General features: G+C 38.0%; 1 protein-coding gene across 1 annotated transcript in view; it reads left to right on the forward strand.

The window, feature by feature from the left end:
* Positions 1-26,209, forward strand: part of CUBN (cubilin) — a gene marked incomplete at its 5' end in the record, with an annotated part of 201,706 nt that overhangs the window by 148,684 nt on the left and 26,813 nt on the right. The window contains 10 exons of the mRNA XM_080917996.1: positions 4,360-4,531; positions 5,581-5,787; positions 7,458-7,607; positions 9,197-9,318; positions 10,209-10,434; positions 12,086-12,273; positions 17,979-18,135; positions 19,919-20,068; positions 23,619-23,819; positions 25,865-25,994. Coding sequence (XP_080774122.1) covers positions 4,360-4,531; positions 5,581-5,787; positions 7,458-7,607; positions 9,197-9,318; positions 10,209-10,434; positions 12,086-12,273; positions 17,979-18,135; positions 19,919-20,068; positions 23,619-23,819; positions 25,865-25,994 — 1,703 coding nt within the window. The remainder of the gene's footprint in view (positions 1-4,359; positions 4,532-5,580; positions 5,788-7,457; positions 7,608-9,196; positions 9,319-10,208; positions 10,435-12,085; positions 12,274-17,978; positions 18,136-19,918; positions 20,069-23,618; positions 23,820-25,864; positions 25,995-26,209) is intronic.

A 26,209-nucleotide genomic window follows, 5' to 3' on the forward strand; every position in this document is an offset into this window, starting at 1 on the left:
TACTGTCCCTCCCAGGATGGCTGCCTGATTATCTTTTCACTTCCCTTAGATCTCTGCCCTGACCGCCACCTCATTATAAGATCCTAAATGAAGCAAAGCCCACCTTTACCTGCTTTTTCCTGTGTTGTCATTCCACAATACTTCACACCAGCTTCCTGAGCACTGGAACTAGGTTTCCTTTGGTGAATCCCCAGTGATCTATTGTGGGTCTATATGTAGGCGAGGAGGGCAGGCATAATATAAGACAAGGCCTGTGATTGGGCAGTGACAAAGAAAGGCAGGCACAGAGTTTTTGAGAGGAGAGAGAGATAGGAGAAGCGAGAAGAAGAGAAGATGGAGGAGGAGAAGGATGGCCCAGCCCTGTGTGGATTTAAATAACCACAATTAGCTATGAATATCTTATAAAGGATGGATAATTACAGGACAATTTGTCTTATGTAGGTGAGCAGTTTTTATCACTATCAATATCAGTTGGCTCTGAGTTTATTGTGTGGACATTTTGTGGAGTGAGAATTTACTGAGATAAATCTGATTGATAAATTACAAGCCTCTGGAATTTTTATTTTAACAGATTACTGGGAATTGTGGCTATAACCATAGTGGGTAGATGCTGGGAATGAGAGCAGAGTCCACAGCAAGAGAGCGGCAAGATAGGCAGCCACTGCATGGGGCTAGCAGCCATTGAGGTGAAGAGACCACTGGGGCCAGAGAGTAGTAGAAGGTAGCATGGCATGGTGACAATTACATTTTTTAATACCACTAGTGTCTATAGTCTTGGAGATTAAGGTTTAATGAATGCATTGGGGAAATAACATCATTATCTTTTAAAAAAATATTTATTTTTGTTTTCAGTTTAGTGGTCTGCTGTTCAACAGGAATTTTCAAAATAACGTTTGCAATTTATTTTGACATCCCATAACATCTCCTTGTCACTTTTTAGTATTGCAACATTTAAACCTCATTTAGCTTTCAGACTATTGTCTCATGTACCATGTCTAGTATCTGAAGTACTGAAATGTTTCTCTCAGACGCTCAGTATGGAAACAGTGTGTTTTTCTTAGGTTTGAGAGCCAGAGAATCCTGGATTATGTTTCTTTTTTCTCTTTTCCCCCTCCCTCCTAATGCATCTTCTCTCTGGGATTCTAATTATTTGTTGTGGCTTTTACACCATTGTTTCTAGCTAACATTTCCTATTTGGCACCTCTTTGGTTGGCCTTGGGTCTCATCTGGCCCTGTCCTACTATAGAAACTGAGGAATTAGCTTCCTCCCACGAAAAGTGCACTCAGGGAATTCATAGTTCACGTATTCTGTCAACTTGACTACAAAACACACATGTCACAGTTTCCATGATTGTTATACCCGGATTGTTATGGAAACTGCTTTCACGCTAAGCCAGGCAGTATGTTGTGCCCACATTTCTTTTTGCTTTTTCAAATAATAAGAGCAATGGTTGTACTATTTTTTTTATCTTTTATGGATGTCAGTCACTAATTTTTCTACACATCTCCCACCAAAGTCATACATGTCTATTTTTGTCACTAGCACCCTTCTATGAATCCCTGTCCATTTGCAGCAAGACAGCTGGGAGCTATTGTTTTGGGATTTCCCTCCACCATTGTGTTTATAGTTTCTCAAGTCCATCCTGAGCTGGCCAGCTGTGTCCATGATGCTGTTTGTTTCCTTTCTTAGTCAATTTCCTGTTTTCTTTCGGAGGTACATGCTCCTGTAACTCTCTAAGGACATGAATATGCATGGTAACCTGTGAGGACCTGTGTGATTTCTGTTTTACCATAACCGCTTGAATGTACAGATTAGATTATTATAGAATCATCACTTGAAGTTTTGTGTTGCTTCTTTCAGTTTGCATCTCTGCTTACACTGGTCTCTGAATTTCATGTTGGATGTTTCTCCAGAGTCTTGGTTGTTCTTCATTCATGTTTAAGAAATTTGTCAAAAAGCAGATTGGGAGCTCTGTGTATATATCCGAGCATGGTACCAGGGCTTTATGGAATAACTAAGACAGACCTTAACTTATATTGACCTGAAAATATGATGGCTTCAGATCTTTCCTCGGGGGAAGGATGAACTCCATCAAGGAACCACTTTGCAAATTCATTTCTGTAGGAGAATGTTTAAATCCCATTTCTTTAAATCATTTTTATGCATTGATGTTTACTTTCCTCCTCTGTACTCTAAACAAGTATATGAATTACCTTTTGCCCACCCTCTGTGTACTTGAATACTTGTCTGAACAGAGGAAAAGAAAACCCAAAATCTACAGGCAGCATGGGTGATCTCTGAGCATCTTGTTACTTGCTGAACACCACATCCAGCTGGACTGAGTTTGAAATTCCTCCAAATCCAGCAACCAATCTGATGGCTCAGATGAAGAAAAGGAAAGGCTGCGCTACATAGTATATGGGATCATAACACAAATGTCCAAGTTTGTTCCTCCTCATAGCAATTCTTAAATTCTGTCTTGACTCTCATGTGTCTTCTTTTGCCTTATGTCTTCTGAGGCTTGTAGTTTCTGACTACACGAGACGTTAGAGGACAAGACATGAGGTGACACTCTGGTTGCTTCTAAATGCAGAAAGAAGTTCATACAATGCACATGAGCTAGTCATTACAGGTCTATGCCATAGTCAGATGCAGAAAGAAGCAATAAATACCATTGGTCATTTCCTACAATATGTCCTATCAGTCTTGTAGTCATTTATAAATTCTATTGATTCTGAGAACACATTACCCATTTTTGTTCATAGTAGCATGAAATATGTACTTCTATTGTTTTGCCTTGTGGGAAATTTGGATCCAAATTCAAGTATTCCTAGTTGTTGGGTTTTCAACAGACTATAAATCTTTGTACTGTGCTGTCTGCATTTGGAAAACGGAGTCATTCTACTACATACCTGAGAGGGAAAGGCAGGTAATGATCAGATAGAATAATCTGAATAGGTAATTATCAGAGTCTGGCTTTGCATCTGTACAAGTAGTAATGGAAACATTTCTTCTGCTCCTGTCACTAGAAGGCATTTTAAACTAGAAGCCACCAAAGAGCTGAGTTCAGTCACTAATTACTGTAACTGAAAACGCTTTCTTCCTTGGGAATACAGCAAGTACCACTTCAACCAAGCTTTTTGCACTGTTATTTCTAATCCTGAGCCATTTAAATCCTTTTTTAAAATAGGAATTTCAATCACCGAGTGAGTTGTTATTTATTTCTTAGAATTGTTTCTGCGTTCTGAAAAGCACTCACAAAGCTTTGTGCAGAAACAATCAACCTTCACCAGTCATAACTAAAGCCATTAATTATATTTTGATACCAGTAATAACATAGTTTATATATGCCAAAATGAGTATGAGCACACCAATTGGTTGACCAGCGCCAAACAGAATGTCCTAAAAACATACAGACAAGTAACATTATATGGACTCAACAAGCTATATTTAGGAATATCTGTGCTCATACATAACATATATGCACAAAATAACAATGAGTTTTAAAAAAAGAGACCATGAAAATGAAGAAGCATGGGGAAGGATATCAGGAAGAATTTGGAAGGCAGAAGAGGCGAAGGGCGGTTATAACTCTATTATAATCTCAAATATAAAAAGTTAAGTCAAATGAGTAAAAATGTAGAGGCATTAAATCCATAAATAGGAAAGAGCAATAGTTACACAAAGGTAGATTTATTTCTTAAGTTACTTTCCAAGAAGCACTAGAGAACGGGCTCAGTGGTGAAGAATGTGTACTACTCTTACAGAGGATGAAGCTAAGCTTCCACCACACTGTTTGGACAGCTGCCACCGCCTGTTCCTCCAGCTCTAGGCAAACCCTGGCATCCTGGCCCCTGCAGGCACCTAAACTGACATGCACATGCCATACCAACATATACACAGGCACATCTAATTAAAAGTAACAGAGTAAAACCACGTAACTACTTTTCAAGGTATTTAGAGTAGATGACTGACTATATACACTTGGAAGAGCCATATGCTAGAGTTTCCAAGGCACGACTGAGAAAAACCACACATCATGAACTCTGTGAACTATAAAGAAGGCACAGTGGCATGTTTTCCTCACACACAGATCAGTGTCTTCCCTTACAAAGTGTACAGAAGCCTTTCACCTGTCACACCTAGGAGGAGGACATACTTCCAAATCTTTCACTGACCCTAAGGCCAAAAATGTTCTTGGGGTGGCTCTGTGGCTTATGGACCTGGGACAGGTGTCTGTATTGGTGACTGTGGTTTCTTTAGAAGGACACGAGTCTGGGCCAAGAATGATTATCTCTGGAGGGATATGCAGCAATATGGGCAGCTGAGCTAAAAGTCAAACTATTTTTTTCTAACAGATATTCAATGGCATTAGAAGCAACTCCCCCCAACTGGAGAAACTGTGCAGACGTGTGAACGTGACCAACGAATTCAAATCTTCAGGAAACACAATGAAAGTGGTATTTTTCACTGATGGCTCCCGGCCGTATGGAGGCTTCACTGCTTCCTACACCTCCACTGAAGATGCAGGTGATGTAGGATGCTGCAAATTCCCCTCCTCTTGGTCAGACTCACTCAGTATCCCCACAAACATTGCCCCCAAATAGCTGAGCCTTCTGTTTTCTCTGTAGTGATCAAAAGTATACCCAGAATCTTCAACACAAGAACAACATATATAAACAACAGAACATCTGGTTGGGGGTGCATCTGATTGGGGGTGCAGGATCTGGGAGATGAAGAGCAACCATTGCAGTTTCAGGAGGAGAAAACTTTGCAGCTTTTACTTTTTTTTTTAACAACAAAATTATATTAGATTACTTTGTAGCATGAGTCCATGTAAAGACACAGCTAGGACTGAATCTGAACCCATAGTGTCAGATTCATTATCTTGTGTTTTGAAGAAAACATTTACCTCCTGGGTAACTTACTACCAATATTAAATAATTAAATATTATTTATTATTAAATGTTAGATAACTTTTATACAACTGAATGAATGTTATTATTTTTGTTCATCTACTTATATGTGTATTTTCCGTGAAAATAATAAAAGGGTTGCATTTAATATAGACTGTCCCCATATTAAGCAACATATGGCCTGGATTTAAAGTATCCACTTTGGGCTTGCTTTTATTCTCCAAAAAAGTAAATACATCTTTAAATTTTTAAAATTTATTTTATTGGTATAAGAGACATTTATTACCATATTAAAAAGAGTGGGTTTGTCAATACTTCAGTGTTATATCATCTATATGATGCAAAAAAAAAAAAAAAACCTATTGGATCGAATATAAAATTGTCCATCAAAAGCCACTAGGACCTACCTGCCATTTGGGTAATTTTAAAAATTAAATATTAAATGGATAATTTGCCAATTTTGGAGAAACTGATGCACAAACCACAGCCATCTTCATCATTCTAGAAGGGATAGAAAGTTTTCATGTTCTTTGTCTGGAAGCCTGGCTATACCTGGAAAAGCCAATCAAGACATTTATCACTTCGGTCATTGTGCCATGACTGTTGGAGTCGCCCTTTATGACATGGATCTTACTGCTCTATCTCTGCCTTTTGTTGCCTCAGTGTGTGGTGGACTTCTTCCAAGTGTCTCTAGTGGAAATTTTTCTTCTCCTGGATATAATGGAATCCGTGATTACACAAGCAACCTAGACTGTGAATGGACTCTCAGTAATCCAAAGAGGGAAAATTCATCCATCAGTATTCATTTTCTAGAACTTTCTCTTGAAAGTCATCAAGACTGTACATTTGATGTCCTTGAGTTCCGAGTAGGTGAGTTCAATGATATAACATGCTTTCTCAGTTATCTGCATATTCTTCTTATTCCTGGACACGATGGTAGGAGTCAAATGGCTACTATCTCAGTATAGAAGATACAAAAGAACTTTGTCAACACAGTGCTGAAATCCTGTGTTCCCATAAAGGAAGCGTGACCTATGCACTGTGAATGACAGTTTAGGCACAGATGATCTAACTCTGCTGCTCCCATGGTTACACTGGTTCTTGCTTCCCAGAAAACAAATACATAGACAACAGAGGAAGAGAGTATTATAGGTGATCTATACTATCAAATATTGTTTGTGTTCTCCTTAATCCCCAGTGTTAAAGAAAAGAAACATGAAAGCAAAACTTGGTAGAGAACTGTAATAGTCAGCAGGAGCTGCCTGTTTTTAGGATTGCCATCTTACTATTATTTGCATCCTTTATTTTATGGTAATTATTCTTCCAAGGTCTCCCAAAAAAATTGAATTGTAGAGGCTAGAATAAAAAACAGAGGAGAGAAACAATCTTAATGTGACTACCAAATGCTATTAAGTAGCAGGTTAGAATTATTTGTATCTATGCAGACAGTAATATTTTAATATCGTATGTAGTGGTTATAATAGTGTCATGTTGTCATCAGACTCAGTAGCAAGTTTAAGAAATCAAACAGGTTAAAGAGTGTGTTTCACCTCTAAAGCTTTAAAGATAATTTCCATCCAGTCTTCATAGTCACCCTGAACCAAGGCCAAAATTGAGAAGACCTGTCCAATTACTGATGGTCTCTGTTGAGAACATAGAAGGCAGAGATTTTATGAAGGGCTTTGATATGATTTGTGGTATCATATCATGGTCTTTTGCAAGAGAATCAGCCCAGCTCTCTGAGGCAAATAAGTCTAAAGTGGAAAAGGCCATTATAGAATTCTTTCCACAAAATGCTGATAAGCATTTACTATCTCTGCCTGTTGCCAGACCATTCATGGAAATAAGGAGAATGGCTGTATATTCAATTTCATCTGGTTAGATTCAATTTTCTCTTTATTCCTCCTGATTTACAGACAGTCAGTAGAAATACTCTCTTCCATTGATTTATAAGGTCAGTGGTGTTCGTCTGACAGGATAAATTGGGAGCAGATAAATGTGTGCTCTCCAGGAACTCTGCAAATATTAATCATGTGTCTGTGAGAAGAAATCGTCATGAAACCTATTCAACTCAACCCTGGCAGGTCTTGGCTCATGTGCCAAGTGTTCAGTTCATTTTAGATGATCAACTGCAGCAAAGATTTTCAAGAAGCTTAGGCAATTATCACCTTTATCCTAAGAGTGTACTTTTTATCACAATTGACATTACATTTTGTCTACCTTTACATGGCATGCAGCTGAAGGGAGTATTAGGTTGGTTGCACCTCTGCTTAGATGCATAAAAGTCTGTATGAAGACACAAGCTGAAACAAATTGGCACTGATAGTAAAGGTGACTCTCCACCTAGACAGCATGTCTGAGAACTCTGTTCAGTGTAATTGACAATGACTATAGAGAATTTTAAAAAAATGTCTGCTACTGTACCAGGATTGAAATACATCAAGGAGTGCTTTTTGTTATTTTTATTATTTGGTTCTATTAATGGAGCATATTTGTCCAAACCCTCTAACCAGTGTCACTTGGTGTACTGTTTTGTCCAGGTGATGCTGATGGGCCCCTGATAGAGAAGTTTTGCAGCCTGTCAGCACCAACAGTGCCCTTGGTCATTCCCTACCCTCAAGTGTGGATACACTTCGTCAGCAATGAGCGTGTAGAGTATACAGGATTCTTTGTAGAGTACTCCTTCACAGGTAAGCCCTGAAACATAACACATAGCTGGAGAGATTTATGTCTTGTTTCATAACAGTTTCATTGAATTTTTCCAGGTTAAAATTTTAACCAGTTGTTGCTGATACCAAGAAAAGAATTTTATGGTTTTTATATATTTTCCTTTATTCCAGAGACCGTACTATATTCTTAACGATTTTAAAACTTTGACTCTTATTTGTTTCTCTGTGTAGACAACTGTGTCTTATTCAAATTACAGTCTTTTTATTTTGTTTTATATTGTTTGGTTTAGTTCCCAAGTATGGTCAACTTTCATTGACATATTTTCTCTTGTAAACCATTGTTGAATTTTAGCATAAATTCTACATGGTCCCAGTTTATGTCTTATTCAGATAGCTAATATTACTTATAATTTGTGCTGGAGATGCATTTGTGATGTTTATAGTTTAGTATGTAGAAGTTTAATCTAAGGTAGGTAACACAATTTCTTGTCTTGGTTCCCAGAGGAATTTTTTTCTGGCCCCTTTCATTACAATGTCAATTCTTTCAGACTTATGAAAATGTTCCCTGGTGTAAAAGACTAAAGTAATACTTCCTGTACCCACTTTCTCTCCAAAATCTTAGTTCCCACACTATGCCCATGTTTCAGTCTATTTTTTCTTTATATTTATATATTTTGTGTATATGAGTACACTCTAGCTGTCTCAGACACACCAGAAAAGGTCATCAGATCTCATTACAGTTGGTTGTGAGCCACCATGTGGTGCTGGGAATTGAACTCAGGTTCTCTGGAAGAGTGGACAGTGCTCTTAACCACTGAGCCATCTCTCCAGGAGCCCATGTCTTGGTCTTAACCATCTTAGTCTGCCATACTTTCTGTTTGGCACTGCTCTTCTGTGTTTGAGTGCACTTCTTGTTTACAGATTTTAGAAACCCACCTTTCTTTTTGTTGAGTTTGAACATGTTTTGCTATAGTTTTGTATACTGTTCTTTGCGTTATAACAAAATTCATGGTTGAAGGAGAGAATAAGCTCAAACAGAACCTACATGTGCCATCCTTTCACCCACCTATTGTTTTTCATCCAACTGAAAGAAGAATAAGGCAAAGAAACAATGTTTGAACCACAGATCATATGATGTTGTAGACCTATAGCATCTCTTCAACCTGCTACAATAATCTACCCATTGAAACACAAGCACTTGTTATGAAATAATGATATAGTTGACTGTGAGGCACATCATTTCTTCAGGGTACCTATATTCTCATGGTCTGGTGTTCTCAAGGAAAACAAAGTTATTTAAACTTTATACAGCACATTCCTAGCTATATACTATGGATAAGTACTCTTTATTTGCAGCAAAGATAATCTTCTATATTCTGTAAGTTGAGGCTGTCTTTACTATGGAAATCTATTTGATGCACACTATTTGGGAGTCAGATCATTTGTTTCTGTTATTCTAGCCCACTTTGTTCTTGTTAAGGTTTGTATTCTTGATTGACTGCTTAACTGATTGTATTTTTACCTGAAAGTTTGGTAATAATAGTTGCATATTGTGTCGGCTCTGAGTTTTTTCTTCTCTCATATTTAGAGGTTTACAAATCTAATTTCAGATTGCGGTGGAATACAGACAGGTGAGAACGGAGTGATCTCAAGTCCTAACTATCCAAACTTGTACAGAAGCTGGACCCAGTGTTCATGGCTGCTGGAAGCTCCAGAAGGGCACACCATCACGGTGAGTTCTTACAACTGGGTTAAATGTTGGCAAGACTGAATCAGGGAATTGGTGTGTGTGTGTGTGTGTGTGTGTAACATTGTATAAGAATGTATAGGAGTGTGAGTGTGTGAGTGTGTGTGGGGAGTGAGAAGATGTGTGCATACATGTGTGTATGAGTGTGTGAGTATGTTAGTGTATATGAGTGCATAAGACTGAGTGTATGTGTGTTATGACTGTGTGTGAGCAGAGTGTGAGTATGTGAGTATATGTGTGAGTGGTATGTGCATGCATATACATGTATGTGTGTGCAAGTATGTGTATAGGAGTGTGTGTGAATTGTGTCAGTGGGTAAGAGTTTGAGTGTATGTGTATTTAAGAGTGGGTGTATGCATGCATGTGTGTGTGCATGCACATGTGTGTTTCTGTCTATGTATGCCTGTGTAAATAAGTGATTACTTATTTACTTTTTTATTATTATTTCGTTATTATTTATTACTTTGGGGTCTATAATCAGATATTTTTTTTCTATACAATTCTTTGTTTTAAGTACATACACTTAATGAAGAATGTTATCTTTTCTCAAGTTAGTAAAAATTAGTAGAAGATAATTTGGCCTCCAGGAAAGAAGTGGATTCAGTAATGTCAGGAACTGTCATTTTAGCCTAACAGGATGCTGGGTTTCCCCCAAATGACTCCACTTCCTGGACAAAACTAAACTCCTTATAAATTCACAAGAGAATTTTTAATAAGGAAAACAGAGGGGAGATGAGAGAGTGACCAAAGAACCAGAAATAGAAAACCACATGACTTACAACAAAATGAAATCATTTGTAGAAAGTCCGTCTGCCTGGAGGGAGGGTGGCTCCTCTCCAGCTCGAGTGGCTCACTGTGTCTCTTCTCTTCCACAGCTCAAATTTAGTGACTTTCATCTTGAGGACCATCCAACTTGCGCTTCAGACTCAGTCACTGTCAGGAATGGTCATACCCCAGGATCGCCTGTCATAGGTCGATACTGTGGATGGTCAGTCCCTGGGCCAGTACAGTCTGGTTCCAACCAGCTTGTAGTGACTTTTAACACAAACAATCAAGGCCAAAGTCGTGGATTTTATGCAACATGGGAAACAAACACTCTAGGTAAAAGAAAATTATATATATATATATATATATCTTCCCTATATTTAGCATTTTATTCCAGTGAGTCTTTTCTTTTCTTTACTAGCTTGAAGTATAGTCATTTCTGAAGGGGAGTAGGTTCCAGGACTCCTCTAAATACCCAAATCTACAAGTACTGAAGTTTCTTGTAAAAAAAAAAAAAGGCGTAATATTTGTGTGTAATGTATGAATATCCTCCAGAAAACATTATCTCTAGATTATTTGTAATTCATAATAAAACATAAATGATATGTATATGTATATGTATATGTATATGTATATGTATATGTATATGTATATGTATATGTATATGTATATGTATATGTATATGTATATGTATATGTATATGTATATGTATATGTATATGTATATGTATATGTATATGTATATGTATATGTATATGTATATGTATATGTATATGTATATGTATATGTATATGTATATGTATATGTATATGTATATGTATATGTATATGTATATGTATATGTATATGTATATGTATACATATATGTATACATATATGTATACATATATGTATACATATATGCTACATAGTCTCACTCTCAGCTAACAAGAAGAATTTTCAAAGAGATAAGACAGAGTCTACATTATGAAGAATCTTGGTTAATATATTGTTCCTAGAGATAGAGAAATGGTGTTTTATTGAGTAGTTTGAGGATAAAGACAAACAGATGCGATTTGTGTTTAGAATAAAAATAAGGGCTACTATGGACTCTGAATCAAAATAACATAAAAGATGTAATTTGGGAGGGGGATATGATTTTTAAAGTAGCATTACACCTATAAAATATGAACATTGTGAAAAGTCTCAGAAACTATAGGTGCTCGTATTAGATAGTTTTTCAAGTTTTTAGTAAATCTAAACCCCCTCAGGACAGTTTTTCATCACCGAGTTGGTTAACATAAAAATCTCTATAGAATGAGTCCAACTCCTCATTGAACCATTAGCTTCTCCAAAGTTCATCAGAAGAACCACTGGCTCCAAATCAAGTGTGCCTTAATTTAACTTCACTCTGTTCTGAATTCATTCTTTTCTTTGTCATATCTTAGGTGTGTTTTAAAGCTTATAAAAATAATCCTAAACTTTTCTTTCTTTATATCCCTATGATTTATTCAGAACCATAAATCAATTTCAGTATGGATGAGTGAGACTGTTTAGTAGGAGGACCTTTTCCAGTTTAAAAAACATATTTCCTCAGTTTACCATGGTAAATTAAAATTTCAAAGTCTCATATACATGTACTCTCATGTGTTTATCCTAAGAAAATGTAGAGCGAGTGTGGTCTGGATATCTACCTACTACACAGTCTTAAGAAAGTAGAAGAGATTATTGTTTGGAGACAGAATGGGAGCAGATTATCTGCTATGATCTGTAAGGCTCAGATCAAGTGACTTCCGATGGGTTAAGCGTGGGTGTGATAGATTCATCATCTACTTACAGCCCTTCACATACTGGGCTCCTGCTTAGTCCCTGGCTCAAAGATGAGTCAGATATAAGAAAATATGAGTTATGATCTCACATGTAGAAATGTTCTCTAGCTAGCTTTGGTTTCCAACGTTGATATTTTATCTGGAAGACTGATGTTTTTTCCCTCCCATGGAAAATTTTCAGGTTGTGGTGGAACAATCCACTCTGATAATGGTACAATCAAATCTCCTCATTGGCCTGGGACATTCCCAGACAACAGCAGATGCTCCTGGACAGCCATCACTCACGAAAGCAGACACTGGGAGATTAGCTTTGACAGCAGTTTCCATATCCCCAGCAGTCATGGCCGGTGTCAAAACAGCTTTGTGAAGGTTGGTACACACCTTTGTTCACCTACTTGTGGGGATGGGAGCATTTTGGCTACAGAGGACCCAAAAGTTGTTTCTCACAGAGGAGAGAGTAGACTTTTGCTGCTTGAATTGTTTAGATATAAAACGAAGAAACCTCAGCTGTTAGAACATAAGATTTGAACCCTAGAGTACATGTTGTCCTTGTAGTCTTCCATCTGGGTGGTCAGGCCAGAGTGACTAAATTAAAAAAAAAAAAAAAAAAAAAAAAAAAAAAAAAAAAAAAACTTTCCTCTGACCTTTTTTTTTTTCATTTTTAAATTTACATATCAAATGTTATCCCCTTTTCCAGTTTCCTCTCCAGAAAGCCCCCATCCATCTGACCTTCCCCTCCCCCTATTTCAATGAGAGAGCTCCCCTCCCAACCCACCCACTCTCTCCCACCTCCCTGCCCTGATATCCCCCTACACTGGGGCATCAAGCCTTGACAAGACCAAGGGCTTCTCCCACTGATGCCCAACAAGGCCATCCTCTGCTACATATGCAGTTGGAGCCATTGGTCCCTCCATGTGTACTCTTTGGTTGGTGGTTTAGTTCCTGGGAGCTCTGGAGGGTCTGGTTGGCTGGTATTGTCATGTGCATTGATGGATGGGTTTTCCTTTCCTCTTTCATCTCTTCCTTCCTCTCTCCTCCTTTCCCTCCTTGTGCCTTCTCGTTCTGTTCTTATCTTTGTCTTCCTTTCCAAAAATAAAGTACAAATAGTGTTAATTTCATCATGAGGAAAATTTAGTGTATACTATGAAAATTACAGGAGATTGGAATAGTCAACAACAACCTTTATTCTGGATAATCAGAGTCCACATGGTATAAACAACCATGAAAGACCCACTTTAAAAAAGGATGGCAAAAAGGAAAGTAGATAGTCAGCTATCCTCTAAAGCAGTTTCTATGCTCACACACCATTGATTGGTACTTTCTATTTCCATGACATACTGTATTGTAAGTTCACTTTAGCTGTGTCATGGGGATACTATTGCCTTTTAGTGTAAAGGTTCAGGTCCTATTAGCAGGAAATATATTCATCTCTCTCATACTTACCACCTACATGAATTTTTATGATTCAATTTAATATTTTGGCTTCAACTATAAAGTGAAGATAATGGTCCCTACTTCAGTAGAGTTGTTTTAAACATTAGAAATAATATGACATAATCTCATAAATACTACCTAGCACTTTGGACTATATAAATTGCCTAATGAATGGAAATGTTCTTTTAAAATCAGTTATTATTTCATATTATCTCCCAAATTGCTTTATATCACATTGATCTATTTTTCCTACTTAAATGAAAGTCTAATACTTACAAAATATGCACATAATAAAATGGGTTTAATATACAATCCCCTTAATTGCATTTTTCTCATGAAATAAGAGAGCTCTCTTTCCATAAGATGAGCCAATGCGAAGTGTACAAGCTTCAAAGAAGACTTATAAATATTTCTGAATGGGAAAAAGGTAATCTGGAAAACCAACTTGGAATTATTCTTCCTCTGGACAGAAGTTCCTCTGACAGTGTCAGACAAGCCCAGTGACAACCAAAATTGAGAACAATTGGTAAAGTTGCCAAAAAAATAAGTAGCAGAAGAAACACTATATTTTACTGAGACATTTTATTGGCGATGGTATAATGATTGTATTATAAAAGTCTTGTTTATGCCAAAGGATGCTACATTATAGATGGAAGTCATGAGTAAAGAGACTCAGGAATAGCAAACTCCCTGGAGTGGGCAGGTCCTTGGTGTCTTTGGGTCAAAGACTATTTTCTTTGTAGAGACAATAGGAAAGGTAGACAGAATGGTAAACAGTCCAAAACCTTTCTTTGTTTGAAAAATCAGAGATGTTGTTCTTATTCCCTACTAGGGTACTATTATGGAAAGTTTACTCAACCATTTCTCTTTGATGGAAACATACACAGAGGTAAAAACACTCGAAAGGATCTCTGTGGACCTAGGAAGCATTAACTAGACTAGGCCTAACTTTATACACATGTAATTCTACCAACAAAGAGGTAAAGGTAGGAGGACCAGGGTGTCCATTCTCATTCTTGGCTACATAAGAAGTTTGAGGACAACCTGATTTAGATGAGACACTGTCTGAAATGGCTCAGTGGTTAAGAGCACTGACTGCTTTCTCTGAGGTCCTGAGTTCCATTCCCAGCAATCACATGGTGGCTCACAACCATCTGTAATGGGATCTGATGCCCTCTTCGGTATGTCTGAAGACAACTACAGTGTGTTCATATACATAAAATAAATGACTTAAAAATAAATAAATGAATAAAAGGAAAGAAATTCGAGTAACATCCCAGAAGTTCACTAACAACCAAGGTGAAGAAAAGTATAGTACAGATCTTCAGAAAATCCAATCACCATTAGAAACAGAACCCAGGAGTATGTGCAAAATTATACATTGAACATAAACACGTGACACTGTCCTGAAATAAAACACAGAAATAGAACTCAGCCTATTAACACGTGTAACAATATGCTTAGGTCATAAGAAGGAGGAAACAACCCATCCTAGACAATCAAAGACTATTACACTTTGAGTGAGAAAAACTAATCACATTATATCAACTATGGGATGACACAGATGTTGGACATATGTGACACAAATGTCAATACTGCTGTCATCAAACCTCCTCAGGAATCATCAAAGAGTCCTCTTTAAAGCCTTGTCATGACAAATAGGTAATAAAAACCTTCAAAGACAGTGTTACAATGAGAGATTGTGTTACTAAAATCAGTGTTATTAAAAGCAAATTATAGAAGTAAAAAATTTCCAATAGAAATACCTGTTTGATCTCAGTAGTTAAGAGGAGATGACAAGAGCAAGAATCATAAGTTTGGAAACAGAACAACAAAAGTCACTGCTTGGAACAATAAAGAGAAAACTGACTTTAAAATAGCAATAGAACATGAACAGAGCCTTAGTGGCCCATGAACAATAACACAATACCCAACAGTTCTATCACAGTACTTTTAGAAGGAAAGAAAACAATTCATCTGACAGATAGTCAAAGAAATAATGAAGTCCTGAAATAAAAGAATTGTCAGCAACCAAATTTAGCATCTGAAAAAATGACTCAATGTGCAAGAAAGACTTTAAAAGTTTCCATACAAAAGAAACCTAATAGAAAATATCCATAAGGTACTTACCCTTCAAGATTGTTTAAGAGAAACATATTCAAACTAGATAAGATGGAGTGGAGAGAGTACAAGGGGGAAGGAGGGAATGAAGGACTGAGCAGAAATGTATGCATCAGTTAAAACATACCTTCCCATGTAAGTTTATGACTTATACTTAGTCATTTAAACAAAAGACTATAATGGTATCTGACAATGAAAAGTGAGAAAGGCAACTCAGTGCAGGCTGCACTTCCACACTCCCCTCAAAATGGCCGCAGGTGAATGTTGGGATAAACCTGAGTAGTTATGCATATGCATTTTAACACCGAGAGCAATAACAACTAAGGCAAAGGATAGGAAGACCTAGGAGAAACACTGTCTCTTTCTCTCTCTCTCTCTCTCTCTCTCTCTCTCTCTCTCTCTCTCTCCATATATGTACACACACACACACACACACACACACACACACACACACACACATATATCAAGGGAAAATAACACCGTGGATCAAGCATTAGAGGAAGAAAACAAAATGATGTAAGCAGAAAAATTGAAACATAACGTGTTTGTGTGTGTGTGTGTGTGTGTCATTTAAATAACTTTAGTTACACCAACTAAAATAGACAGGTTGGAGCCCATACAGGTAGGTTGAAAGAAAAGGATATAAAATGATAAAACACGGAAACATTAATTTGAAAAGCCAGCACTGGCCATACTAACACCTGCTAAAATGGAGTTCAAAGCTAAAATAAATTGTTGTAGAATAAAACAACCAGTCTCTCAGAAAGATGAGATGAGTCTAAATGCTCATTCATGAGGAAATAGAACCTGGGAAGATGAGAAACAAAACTAGATAGAGCCACAAAGATGGCTTTCCAGTCGGGTTATGACTTCCGCACTTGCTCTCCTCAGTAACTCATAGGGCATCCAGCTAGACAGCTCACCAGGGTTCACGTGAGCTCTGAGACCTTGAAGCATTAGGACCCATGGGCAGATGTAAAAGAAACCATGCATCAGCTGTAGCCTATGCATTTCGATGTCTTTGTCACAAACCAGGACGGAACACATGCTAAGATTAAAAAAAAAAAACACTCAACATATCAAAGAACTAAACTGTAGACAATATTTTCTGTAACAGGATAAGGGATAAAGGCAGTAGTAGAAAAAGAGCTGACCTTCACACATCAGAGTAAACTGTCAGCTCAAACAACTAGCCAGAGTAAATGTAGAACTCAAGTGTTTAATTGCTTCCTGAAACAGCACTGTCAAGGGGTAAAGGGAGCAAAACCATGGGTTCTTCCCATCTTACTTTTCGCTAAGCACCTGGTGAGGGTCAAGTGGTCGGCATAGAGGGAGGACAGGTAAGTGACTGCCTGAGCCCCCCAAAAAGGCAGACAATACTCAGTCCTGACTTAAGAGTGGAGGAAACCATTTCCAACTCCCTCCCTTCCTCTCACAGAGAGGTCTTGGCAGAGGTGCCTGGAAATGCCACTGGCTGGGGACTTCTGAATGAGAGACCTCCCAGGCAAGGTGCCTACCCGAGGATTGCACGTGTGTGGAAGAGAGTACTTGGCCTCCAGGGCCTGAGTCACGGACAGCAATTCACTTCAGAGACTGGAACACTCTGGCTGTGGAAAAGTTACAGGAGAAAGGTGCACACGGGGCTTGACAGGGAAAACTTTCATTACTGCCATTGGTCAGCCTGAAACTTCAGAGAGGGTGTTGGCAAAAAAGACGTCCTCAAATCTCTAAATACACTGACATTAAACACCTTAAAATAACCCATGGGTTAAAGATGAAATCAAAAGAAATCTCAAAGGAAATTCAAAAGCACACAGAAGGGAATCAATGAAAAGAACACCATTCAAGTATATAGATTATGGCAAAAACTCTAGTTGAAAAGTGAATTGATAACACTACAGACTTTGTGTCCTTTTTTGTTTTAAATAAAGTCAAAGCCATCAGTCAAGAAAAATAAGGACAATAATAGAAATCCATAAATTTGACAATAGGATTATAATAGAAAAAAAACAATAAAATAGATAAATTTATTTCAAGGCTGACAAAAATCTAAAGTGCAGACACAGATCACTGGTATCAGATAGGGTTGAATTAAGAGACCTCAGTATGTGTCTGCAATCCCTAAGGGTTTTAGGAAGTCCTGTGTGTGCAGCCTTGGTTTATTTCCTTTAGTCACTTCCTGTCCAACCAGAGGAGACCACTTTCATGGCCAAATGCCCTTGTAGAAGGCAAGGTTGCCTAAAACAGACCAATCAGAAGTGACTGGATCAATCCTTAAAACATCTCTGCCCACCTCTACAAAACCAAAACCAATCTCCTTACAACAGCCAGAATGAGATAAGCCACCCATAAACCAGGTTTAAAAATTATTCTCAAAAGAAAAAAAAATTCCAGACTTGCACGTGACTTAATCTAATCTTTTGCTTTTTATTGAATACAGCTATTATCTAGCCTAAATATGGTAAAAATTTCAACAGGTGAAAACTGTTAGAATTAAGTCATGTTTTTGGCCCCAACAGGTCTGGGAAGGAAAGTTGAATACCAACAATACCCTGTTAACCACAGGCTGTGGGGATGTGGCTCCGAGTCCCATTGTCACATCAGGAAACATTTTCACTGCTGTCTTCCAATCTGAAGAGATGCCAGCCCAGGGCTTCTCTGCATCCTTCATTAGCCGTAAGTAGCAATGGAATCCAAACTGCTGTGGAAAGGTGGGGAATAGTGAGAGAGCCACCTCAAGACTAGCTTGATAGGGGTCCCTGGAAGAAATATTGGGAAGTCACCTAATTCTGAGGGAATATCCTTCCTTCAGTACCAGTGAGATGCAGGCATGGCTGCCCATGCCAACCTCTTGATAAGGCAAAGGCAGGGAAGGCTGGAATGGCGAATGAGGGGGTGATAGTACTACTGTAACTGAGTTCAAGAGCAAGTCACCCGAACATGATTCAAAAGGCTCCAGTCCTCCGCTGAGCACAAATGAGGTTGCTGGCACCAGTAGCCATGTTCAAGCCTGAGATGCTGTGGCCCCGTGCGTTGACTGAACCACACCCGGTGTCCACTGTTTGCATGCAAAGCACTGTTCAAGGAAAGGCTTGGGGAAAGGAGTTGGGGAGGTGACAGTGTCTCAACAGATGTTTTGGGCAGGAATAAAAAGACAAGGGGTGGAAAGAGAGTAATGGTGGCCAACTTCAGATGTAGTCTTAATTTTCAGATGAGAGGGGGGGGGAGGAAGGGAAAGGGAGAGAGAAATTCATTCATTCATTATAAAAGGATCCATATATTGTCATGATTTTCAGGACAGCGAGTAACATCAATTAGAAGTATATAGAAACAAATGTCACCTTAGTAATGCAAAGGTCTTAGTCTGTAGTTTTTTCCTCACTCTGCAACACTGTGGTTGAACCTGAGGCTTTATGTATTCCAGACAAGCACTATTACAGAATTACATCCCCAGCCCTTTCCTTGCCACTCTTTACGTTTTGGCACAGTGTCTAGCTAGCTGACTAAGCTAGCCCTGAACGTCCCATACAGCAAGGTCAGGCATGCCTTAGACCTCTACTCCTGACTCTGCTTCCAGAAGAGCCAGGAGTACAGGTGTGTACTATTGCACCTGCCTTGTGCATCTGTATGTCTGACACCAGGAATTCATGTGCAAATCTGATAAGCACTGCCTGGTAAATTAAACTAGCTTGGAAAAGCAATTAGCTTCGTTATTAGGATTAGATTTTTCCTTAATGTAACCTTTTTCTAGTAAGACATTTAGAAAACATTTTATAAACTCCTTAGGTGATTAACATAATACTTTTCAGGTAAAATATTAAGTAATATCCAGACACAATTCACTCTGTATGTGTGTTCATGTGAATACCTGAGGGCATAGGACAAGTTCCAGCTATTCTTCAATTGCTGTCCACTATTTTGATTTGTTTTGTTGATGAGGAATCTGAAGTTGGCCTGGACCTTGCTATATATGCTAGAGTGGCTGGCCAGCTAAGCTCCAGGGGTTCTTCTTCACTTTCTCCCCCTACAGCTGGAACCCCAAAAGTACATCACCAAGTCTGGCTTTGGTTTTGCCTGGATTCTAATACTGAGCTCAGGTCTCTATTTGCAAGGCGAACACTAAACAGACTGAGTACAGGCCGGAAAATCACTTTCATCTGTGTTGTATCTTTATATGAACTATATGTAATCTTTGATAATTTATCTTCTTAAAAATATCAGGAAATTTAAAGTGCATCGTTTGGCAAAATATCTACTACTTTGCATCTAAAATGCCTCGAGGTGTTCTAGAATCTCTATTTTGCACACATGTTGATTTATGACTCAAAGGGTCCTTCTATCAGTGTTCTTCCATTTGCAGTTTCTCTAGAGACTTCATGAAATGGAAGTCACATCTTCTTATGAAATAGGCACTACAGATGACAGTGAATGTTCTGATGTTGGTCTCCTTCTCCTGCAGGATGCGGGCGTACATTCAACAACTCTATCGGTGACATCATCTCTCCAAACTACCCAAAGCGATACAGCAACAACATGAACTGCACCTACTTCATAGATGCTGAACCTCAGTCTCTGATCATCCTGACTTTCGTGTCCTTTCATTTGGAAGGTATATTTATTCTTTTCAGAAATTGATTAAAGTTAACTAATAAGAATCATATATCTACAGTGTTGACATGGTGCTTTAGTAAAGGTTTTGGTAAAGGGATAAGTTATTCCTTGGCTATGTGAAGCTAGCTAAAACATCTACTAGCATGCTTACACTATCTTGATTGCAATTATATATAGAATCTATTTTCTTGGTAATATTCAAGCAGATAATGCATCCTTATTAATATAATCTCCATACTATACAAATTATTTTTTGAAGTTATTCTTTTCTCAATATAAGCTTAAGTACTGTGATCTTTGATAGACATCTGTCCTTCCTTGCATTAAGTAATCAGTGTTCTGCTCTATAAGTTCAGCTGTGTTAGATTTCAGAGAAATGAAATTATGGGCAGTGTTTCCATGTGTATGATTTTTTTTTATTTATCATAATGCTTTGAAATCCATCCATGTTGTCACTAACTACAGTATGTTCTTCTTGTAATGATAGGACAGTGTTCCATTGTCTTCTTTTGTGTGTCTGTATGTCTTATCTGTTTGTCTATCTGTCTGTGTCATTCTCTTGATTCACCAGGCAGAGGACATCTGGGTTGATTTCATGTCTTGGCTATTATGGATAATCATGCCACAAACATGGAAGAATAATCGGTCTTCATCACACTGATTCATTTCCTCCTAGGATGTATGCCCAGAAGTGGAGTTACTGGATAATAGCATATGTCTATTTTTAACTTTTCCATAATGGCTGAAGCAATTTACGCACCCATATATCCACCATTATGCAACTCTTGTCTTTTGATAATATCCAAGGATTCAGTTTATCTCAAGCAAATTACAAATAATCAACCAGTTAATGAGAGAGATGTTTGTAGACAGAGTGGTCTAAAAACACCACTTAACAATAATAATACACATCTTCTGAAATATAATGGAAGTAAAAATAATATTAATTCCTTTTATCTCCATACTAAGGACTGAATTTGGGGCCCTAATGCATGAGCAACCAGCACTCTACAACCAAGCTGTAGCCACACCCATGGCTTTATTATGAAAAAAGGTCTCATTAAGCTGCCCAAGCTGGTCCTGAATTTTTATGTAAATCAAGCATGCCTATAACTGCTGCTTCAGTCTGCAGAGAAACTGAGGTCATAGGCCTGGCTCCCTTCTTAAAGAACATCAGTACCATTTTTTTTTATATTCCATGCAGAACTGAAAAAAAAAAACTTTAAAGACATGGGCACCATATAAAATTGCTTAAAGATAATACATTTGAAGCCTGTTCCATTTTAACAGAGCGTCTCATTTTTCAAGCACACGGGATTGGACTGAGGGATGTATACCGAGACTGGCAAGTGATCTGCCACTGAGCTATGTCCCCAGGTCTATTTCACTTTTTGTTTTGAGATAGAGTCTGGCTAAGCTACTAAAGTTGGCCATGAACTTGCTCTATTGACTTGATTGGCCTCAAATTTACAAAATGCCTCAGACTCCCATTTCCATTTGTACTAGACACACATACCTACAATCTCTATAAACTGGCCAATGAGAGAAGTGATCCTAGGAGTCAGAATGGGCATCCAATCCATACAGAATGAGTGAGTGTGTAGGTGAGGTTAGAATCCACTCTGTTTTCAAAAAGTAACATCATGGAATATCTTTTCATATGTTCTGTGAGCATCATCCCCCATGTTTAGATTCCCCAGTGGCAAAGTTTCTAAGCACACACACTGCTCTGCTCATTTCTCAACTCCAAGGACAGGGCTGTTTGTCCAGGAAGGTTGTTAGTGTGAGCCAGGCTGTGGCTTCTGATGCACACTAGATGTTTAGTGAAGATGAGGATAGAAATTCCTTCAAGTAGGTGTGTGTGTGTGTGTGTGTGTGTGTGTGTGTGTGTGTTTACCTATGCAGGGTCATTGTTATACTTTCTCACAAATCAGCTATTTATAAATTTCAATTAACCTATAATTATGCCAATATACTTCTGTATATTCAAGTGTGAGAGGATACATGGACAGCAAGCAAGCTGACTTAATGTGAGACTAAGAATTAAATTTAGCATTGGTAACATTTCCCTGAATTGTGTGATAGTTGGTTTAACAATCTTACACATTTTTTGCTAAATAAAGAAATTTCTATTTTCTATGAGGTTGACTAAATAAAACAAACCAAACACAAACCATTGCATATTCTGTGATATCATTTGTGAGAAAAGTCTAGAATAAAGAAATCACACACACACACACACACACACACACACACACACACACACACACAGAAAGAATTCTCATGGGGCCAGGACCACAGTACAAAGAGCAGAGATTGGTTGCCAGTGAGTGGTCAGAATGTAGAACTGGGAAGGCTATCGAATTCTTAAAATGTTGTGGGAGTGTCAACTCCTGAAGCACTTTTCAATTCTTTATTAAACTTTGCCCAAGAGCCTTTGGGGAAACTTCGAAAACACTCCTGCCTCAGTCCTAGTAACTCAAACTCTACAAGCTTGTTCTTACAAATAAAAACTTCAAATATTTATGTAATTTTACATATCCTTTATTACAACACGTTTAGTTACAAGAATGTTGAATTTATTGACCTGAAGGCTTAGACCAGCCAGGAAATGATAAAATTTTCATTAGCATTTCATGAGTACATTTGTAAAATATTTTAAAGGTCTACCTGCTTACATATGATGCTGCTACTTTATGTTAATAAAGATCAGGTTATAATGATTGTATTTTTGTGACGTTCCAAGAGTCGACACCTACAAAAACAAGTGTGTCACAGCAGCAAACATCTTCTTAATGCCTTTCGAAGCTGCTTTCTGTTGTCTTGTGGGAGGGAAGATAGAATACACCTTTGCTTTTTTTTTTTTAAGAATTATTTATTTTATGCATGTGAGAATATGCCTTTTCTTTAAGGTAGAAGACAATGTTGATGTAAATTTTACAATCACTAAAGCCCTGAAATTGGTGTTCTGCATGAGCATTGGAAATGGTTGTCAGGAACTATCAAGGGATTGATTCCTCACACTCTTCTCATGGTCACTCTTATCTGAATCCAGGCGCTGTGTAAAGTTTCTCTTAAGAGCAGCAATATTGACATTGTGGGCTACATGTGTCTTTATGTTTGTTTGTTTGTTTGTTTTGTTTTAGGGCAGGAGGTCTCAGTGTTTGGGAATGGTCCCTGTGTGTCCAAGCCCATTTAACAGCTCTCCTGTCTTCTAGCTCATTCTCCAATGTGACAGCAAAAAATTGTCTTCAGATATCACATTGAGTATCCTCAGAGAGACAAGTTGCCTCTGGTTGATAATTCCTGGATAAACATAATGGTTTTGTATGGAAGGGAGTTCCAAGTAACAACCAAATTTACCTATTATTGAGCTCTGTCTGCTTTCTCTTGTCTGCTTTGTTTTGTCTCTTGGGGAAATATTTCATGTGGAGCTGAAGTTCCATATAGAAAACCATTTTCTAATTTTGTTTGTAGTTTCTGTGTCAGTTGCAGAGTCTTTTGTCTGCATTTCTTCTCTGATGCTAGTTGTTCTTAATTCTTTGTAGATCGCTCAGCTATCACTGGAACCTGTGATCATGATGGCTTGCATATCATCAAGGGTCACAGCCTCTCTTCCACTCCTCTTGTGACCATATGTGGTTCTGAAGCCTTGCGTCCCCTCACTGTGGATGGCCCAGTGTTACTCAACTTCTATTCTGATGCACACACCACAGACTTTGGGTTCAAGATTTCCTACAGAACCATCAGTGAGTAACTGTGCTGCTGCCCTTTGGAATTTTCTTGTCTTGTGTAATTCACATAAGTGGTTTCTGTTATTATTGAAGGTTATATGTCACCAATTTGAAGGCTCAGAAACATTAAGACTAAAAAACTTAGTTTAGGCACACAGTTACAAAAATAATTTTCTTTAAAATAAACCATCAGAGGCTATAGAAATGGCTGTGTTGGCTAAAAGTACTCGCTGCTCTTTTAGAGGACCTGGGTTTGGTTCCTACCACTCACTTGACAGCTTAAATTTTCAGACCTCTGTGGGTACCATATGCATGTAATATACACAAAACAGGCATACAAATATGCACATAAATCTTAAAATATATTTTTCAAAAAGAAAATAAAAATTTACATTTCCCCCTGAATGTTGGCTGAAATTACCCTCTGAACATAAAACAGAGAATTGAGATTGGTTCTATGACAGACTCTTATCCTACATGGCCACTTCAGTGAAACAGGCACACAAAACCGTTCCTGAGTTTGTTCTGTCTTTGCTTAGCCACATGGATGGCTAATAGCAGGAAATGAAGTAGTTTCTATTCAAATAAAGTACTTCTTCCATCTCCAGAGACTACAAGCATGTATTTATGCATGAAAAGAGTCTCATGATTTGTTCTCGGTAGCAGGTATCTGGTTCCTGAACCTCACGGACTAAAGAGAATGATTCTCTGATGTTTTTATGCCAGGTTGCATCAACACACTGGAATGCATCTTCTCCTTTGCTCTTGGATGAAAAAGAAGAGGATTTGTTTTGTTCTTTTAGTTACCTAATTAACTAATTGGATAATTTGGATAATTAAGCCCCTGATGTATATTCTGCTCTTTTACCCCTTAGTTTCCTAATGTATAACAAACATGGCTCATCTCCTCTTTAAGCCTTATTACTAAGAATATTATTGCTACTGACTTCAAGTCTTGGCAGTTTGTGGAGATGGAAGTTGTTCGGGCACTGATAAACTTTCAGATTATGTAATTTACCTCAAGTAAAATAGAACAGTTGGTACTGAAGCTGACATTAATTCATGAGCTGTATCCAGGGGTCTGAATGCATAAAGACTTGGCACAGAAAAGAATTAGCCCGGTAAATGGGCAGAGATGAGGCAAAACCAAATAAACAAAAGCCTTAAATAACAGTCACAGATTTTTTCTAATCTTGGAGATATTAGTGGAGTGTGTTCACTGGTAACCACAGAAACATAATCAAAATATACAAGCTTCGTGTAATTTTAGCATCATAAAACAAATAAACATGCTCACAAGAATGCCAGCATTAGGTGGGACTATCTGACCCTTCCTAGATGAAATCTATGTAAAAACAATACCTTAATGGTCATAATGGAACATTATTATATTTTGTAGTGATCATATTGTTGACTACAGGGTAAAGCAAAGGACTGTTAATGGCTCGAGTTAGAGCAGGGAGTGGCCCAAATATCCTCATAATTACTGAAGACAAATATCACAGTTTTGTGTAAATACAAACTTTAATAATTTCACAACTAAATACAAATCTGTAGAACCCGAAAACGAGGCATTTGACACACAGAAGTAACTAACTTCTCACACTTTACCTTGTGTGTGTCTATCCCTACCAGAGAGGACCAAATTCATGTTGTTTCAGATTTCTGCACTGCAGTCTTTCCTATGTACAGAACACAAGTAGAGTTCTGCCTGCTGTTTTTGAGCATCCAGTTGACATATCATCTCTTTATTAACTAGTCATTTAGAGTAAAGGGACAGACATTCTAACACATGAAGCCTTCTTTCTGTTGTTCTCACACTCTTGTCCTGAATTTATTACCTTCCAAACTGTGCCTTCAAATATTCTTCTACATTTCTCTTCCCTGGAGGAGTCAGATTTATTTATAAACACAATGAAGAAGGTTTAGGTCATCTGAAGAGCAATCAATATGAACTCTGTTAGGAGACAGTAAACCATAGCTTAGACTATCCCCCAAATGATTTGCTCATGTTGTGACTAATAACTACCCTCTGCACATTCCCTTGTCTTCTGCTGCAGCCTGTGGTGGAATCTACAATGTATCTTCTGGAATCCTTAAGAGTCCTTCCTTCTCATATACCAACTACCCCAACAACGTCTACTGCATCTACAGCCTCTACGTTAGTAGCAGCAAGGTGATAATGCTTCGGTACGTAAGGAAAGAAGAGTCTACTTAAGAGAGTCCTTTCAGCTCTGTTCACAGGAAAGCTACCTTGTTGGTCGAGAGTATGAGTTCTCATGGTGGCTGAACTGAAATCTAGAGGAAGGCAGAGGGGACCCACCTGTCAGTAAAGCCTACACCCTACACCCAATCCAGTGGAGATTGTGGTAAAAATAGAAGTTTCACCAGTTAAAACAGTCTCT

This window comes from Micromys minutus (assembly GCF_963924665.1).
Source record: "Micromys minutus genome assembly, chromosome: 6".
In the NCBI taxonomy this organism is placed as follows: Eukaryota; Metazoa; Chordata; class Mammalia; order Rodentia; family Muridae; genus Micromys; species Micromys minutus.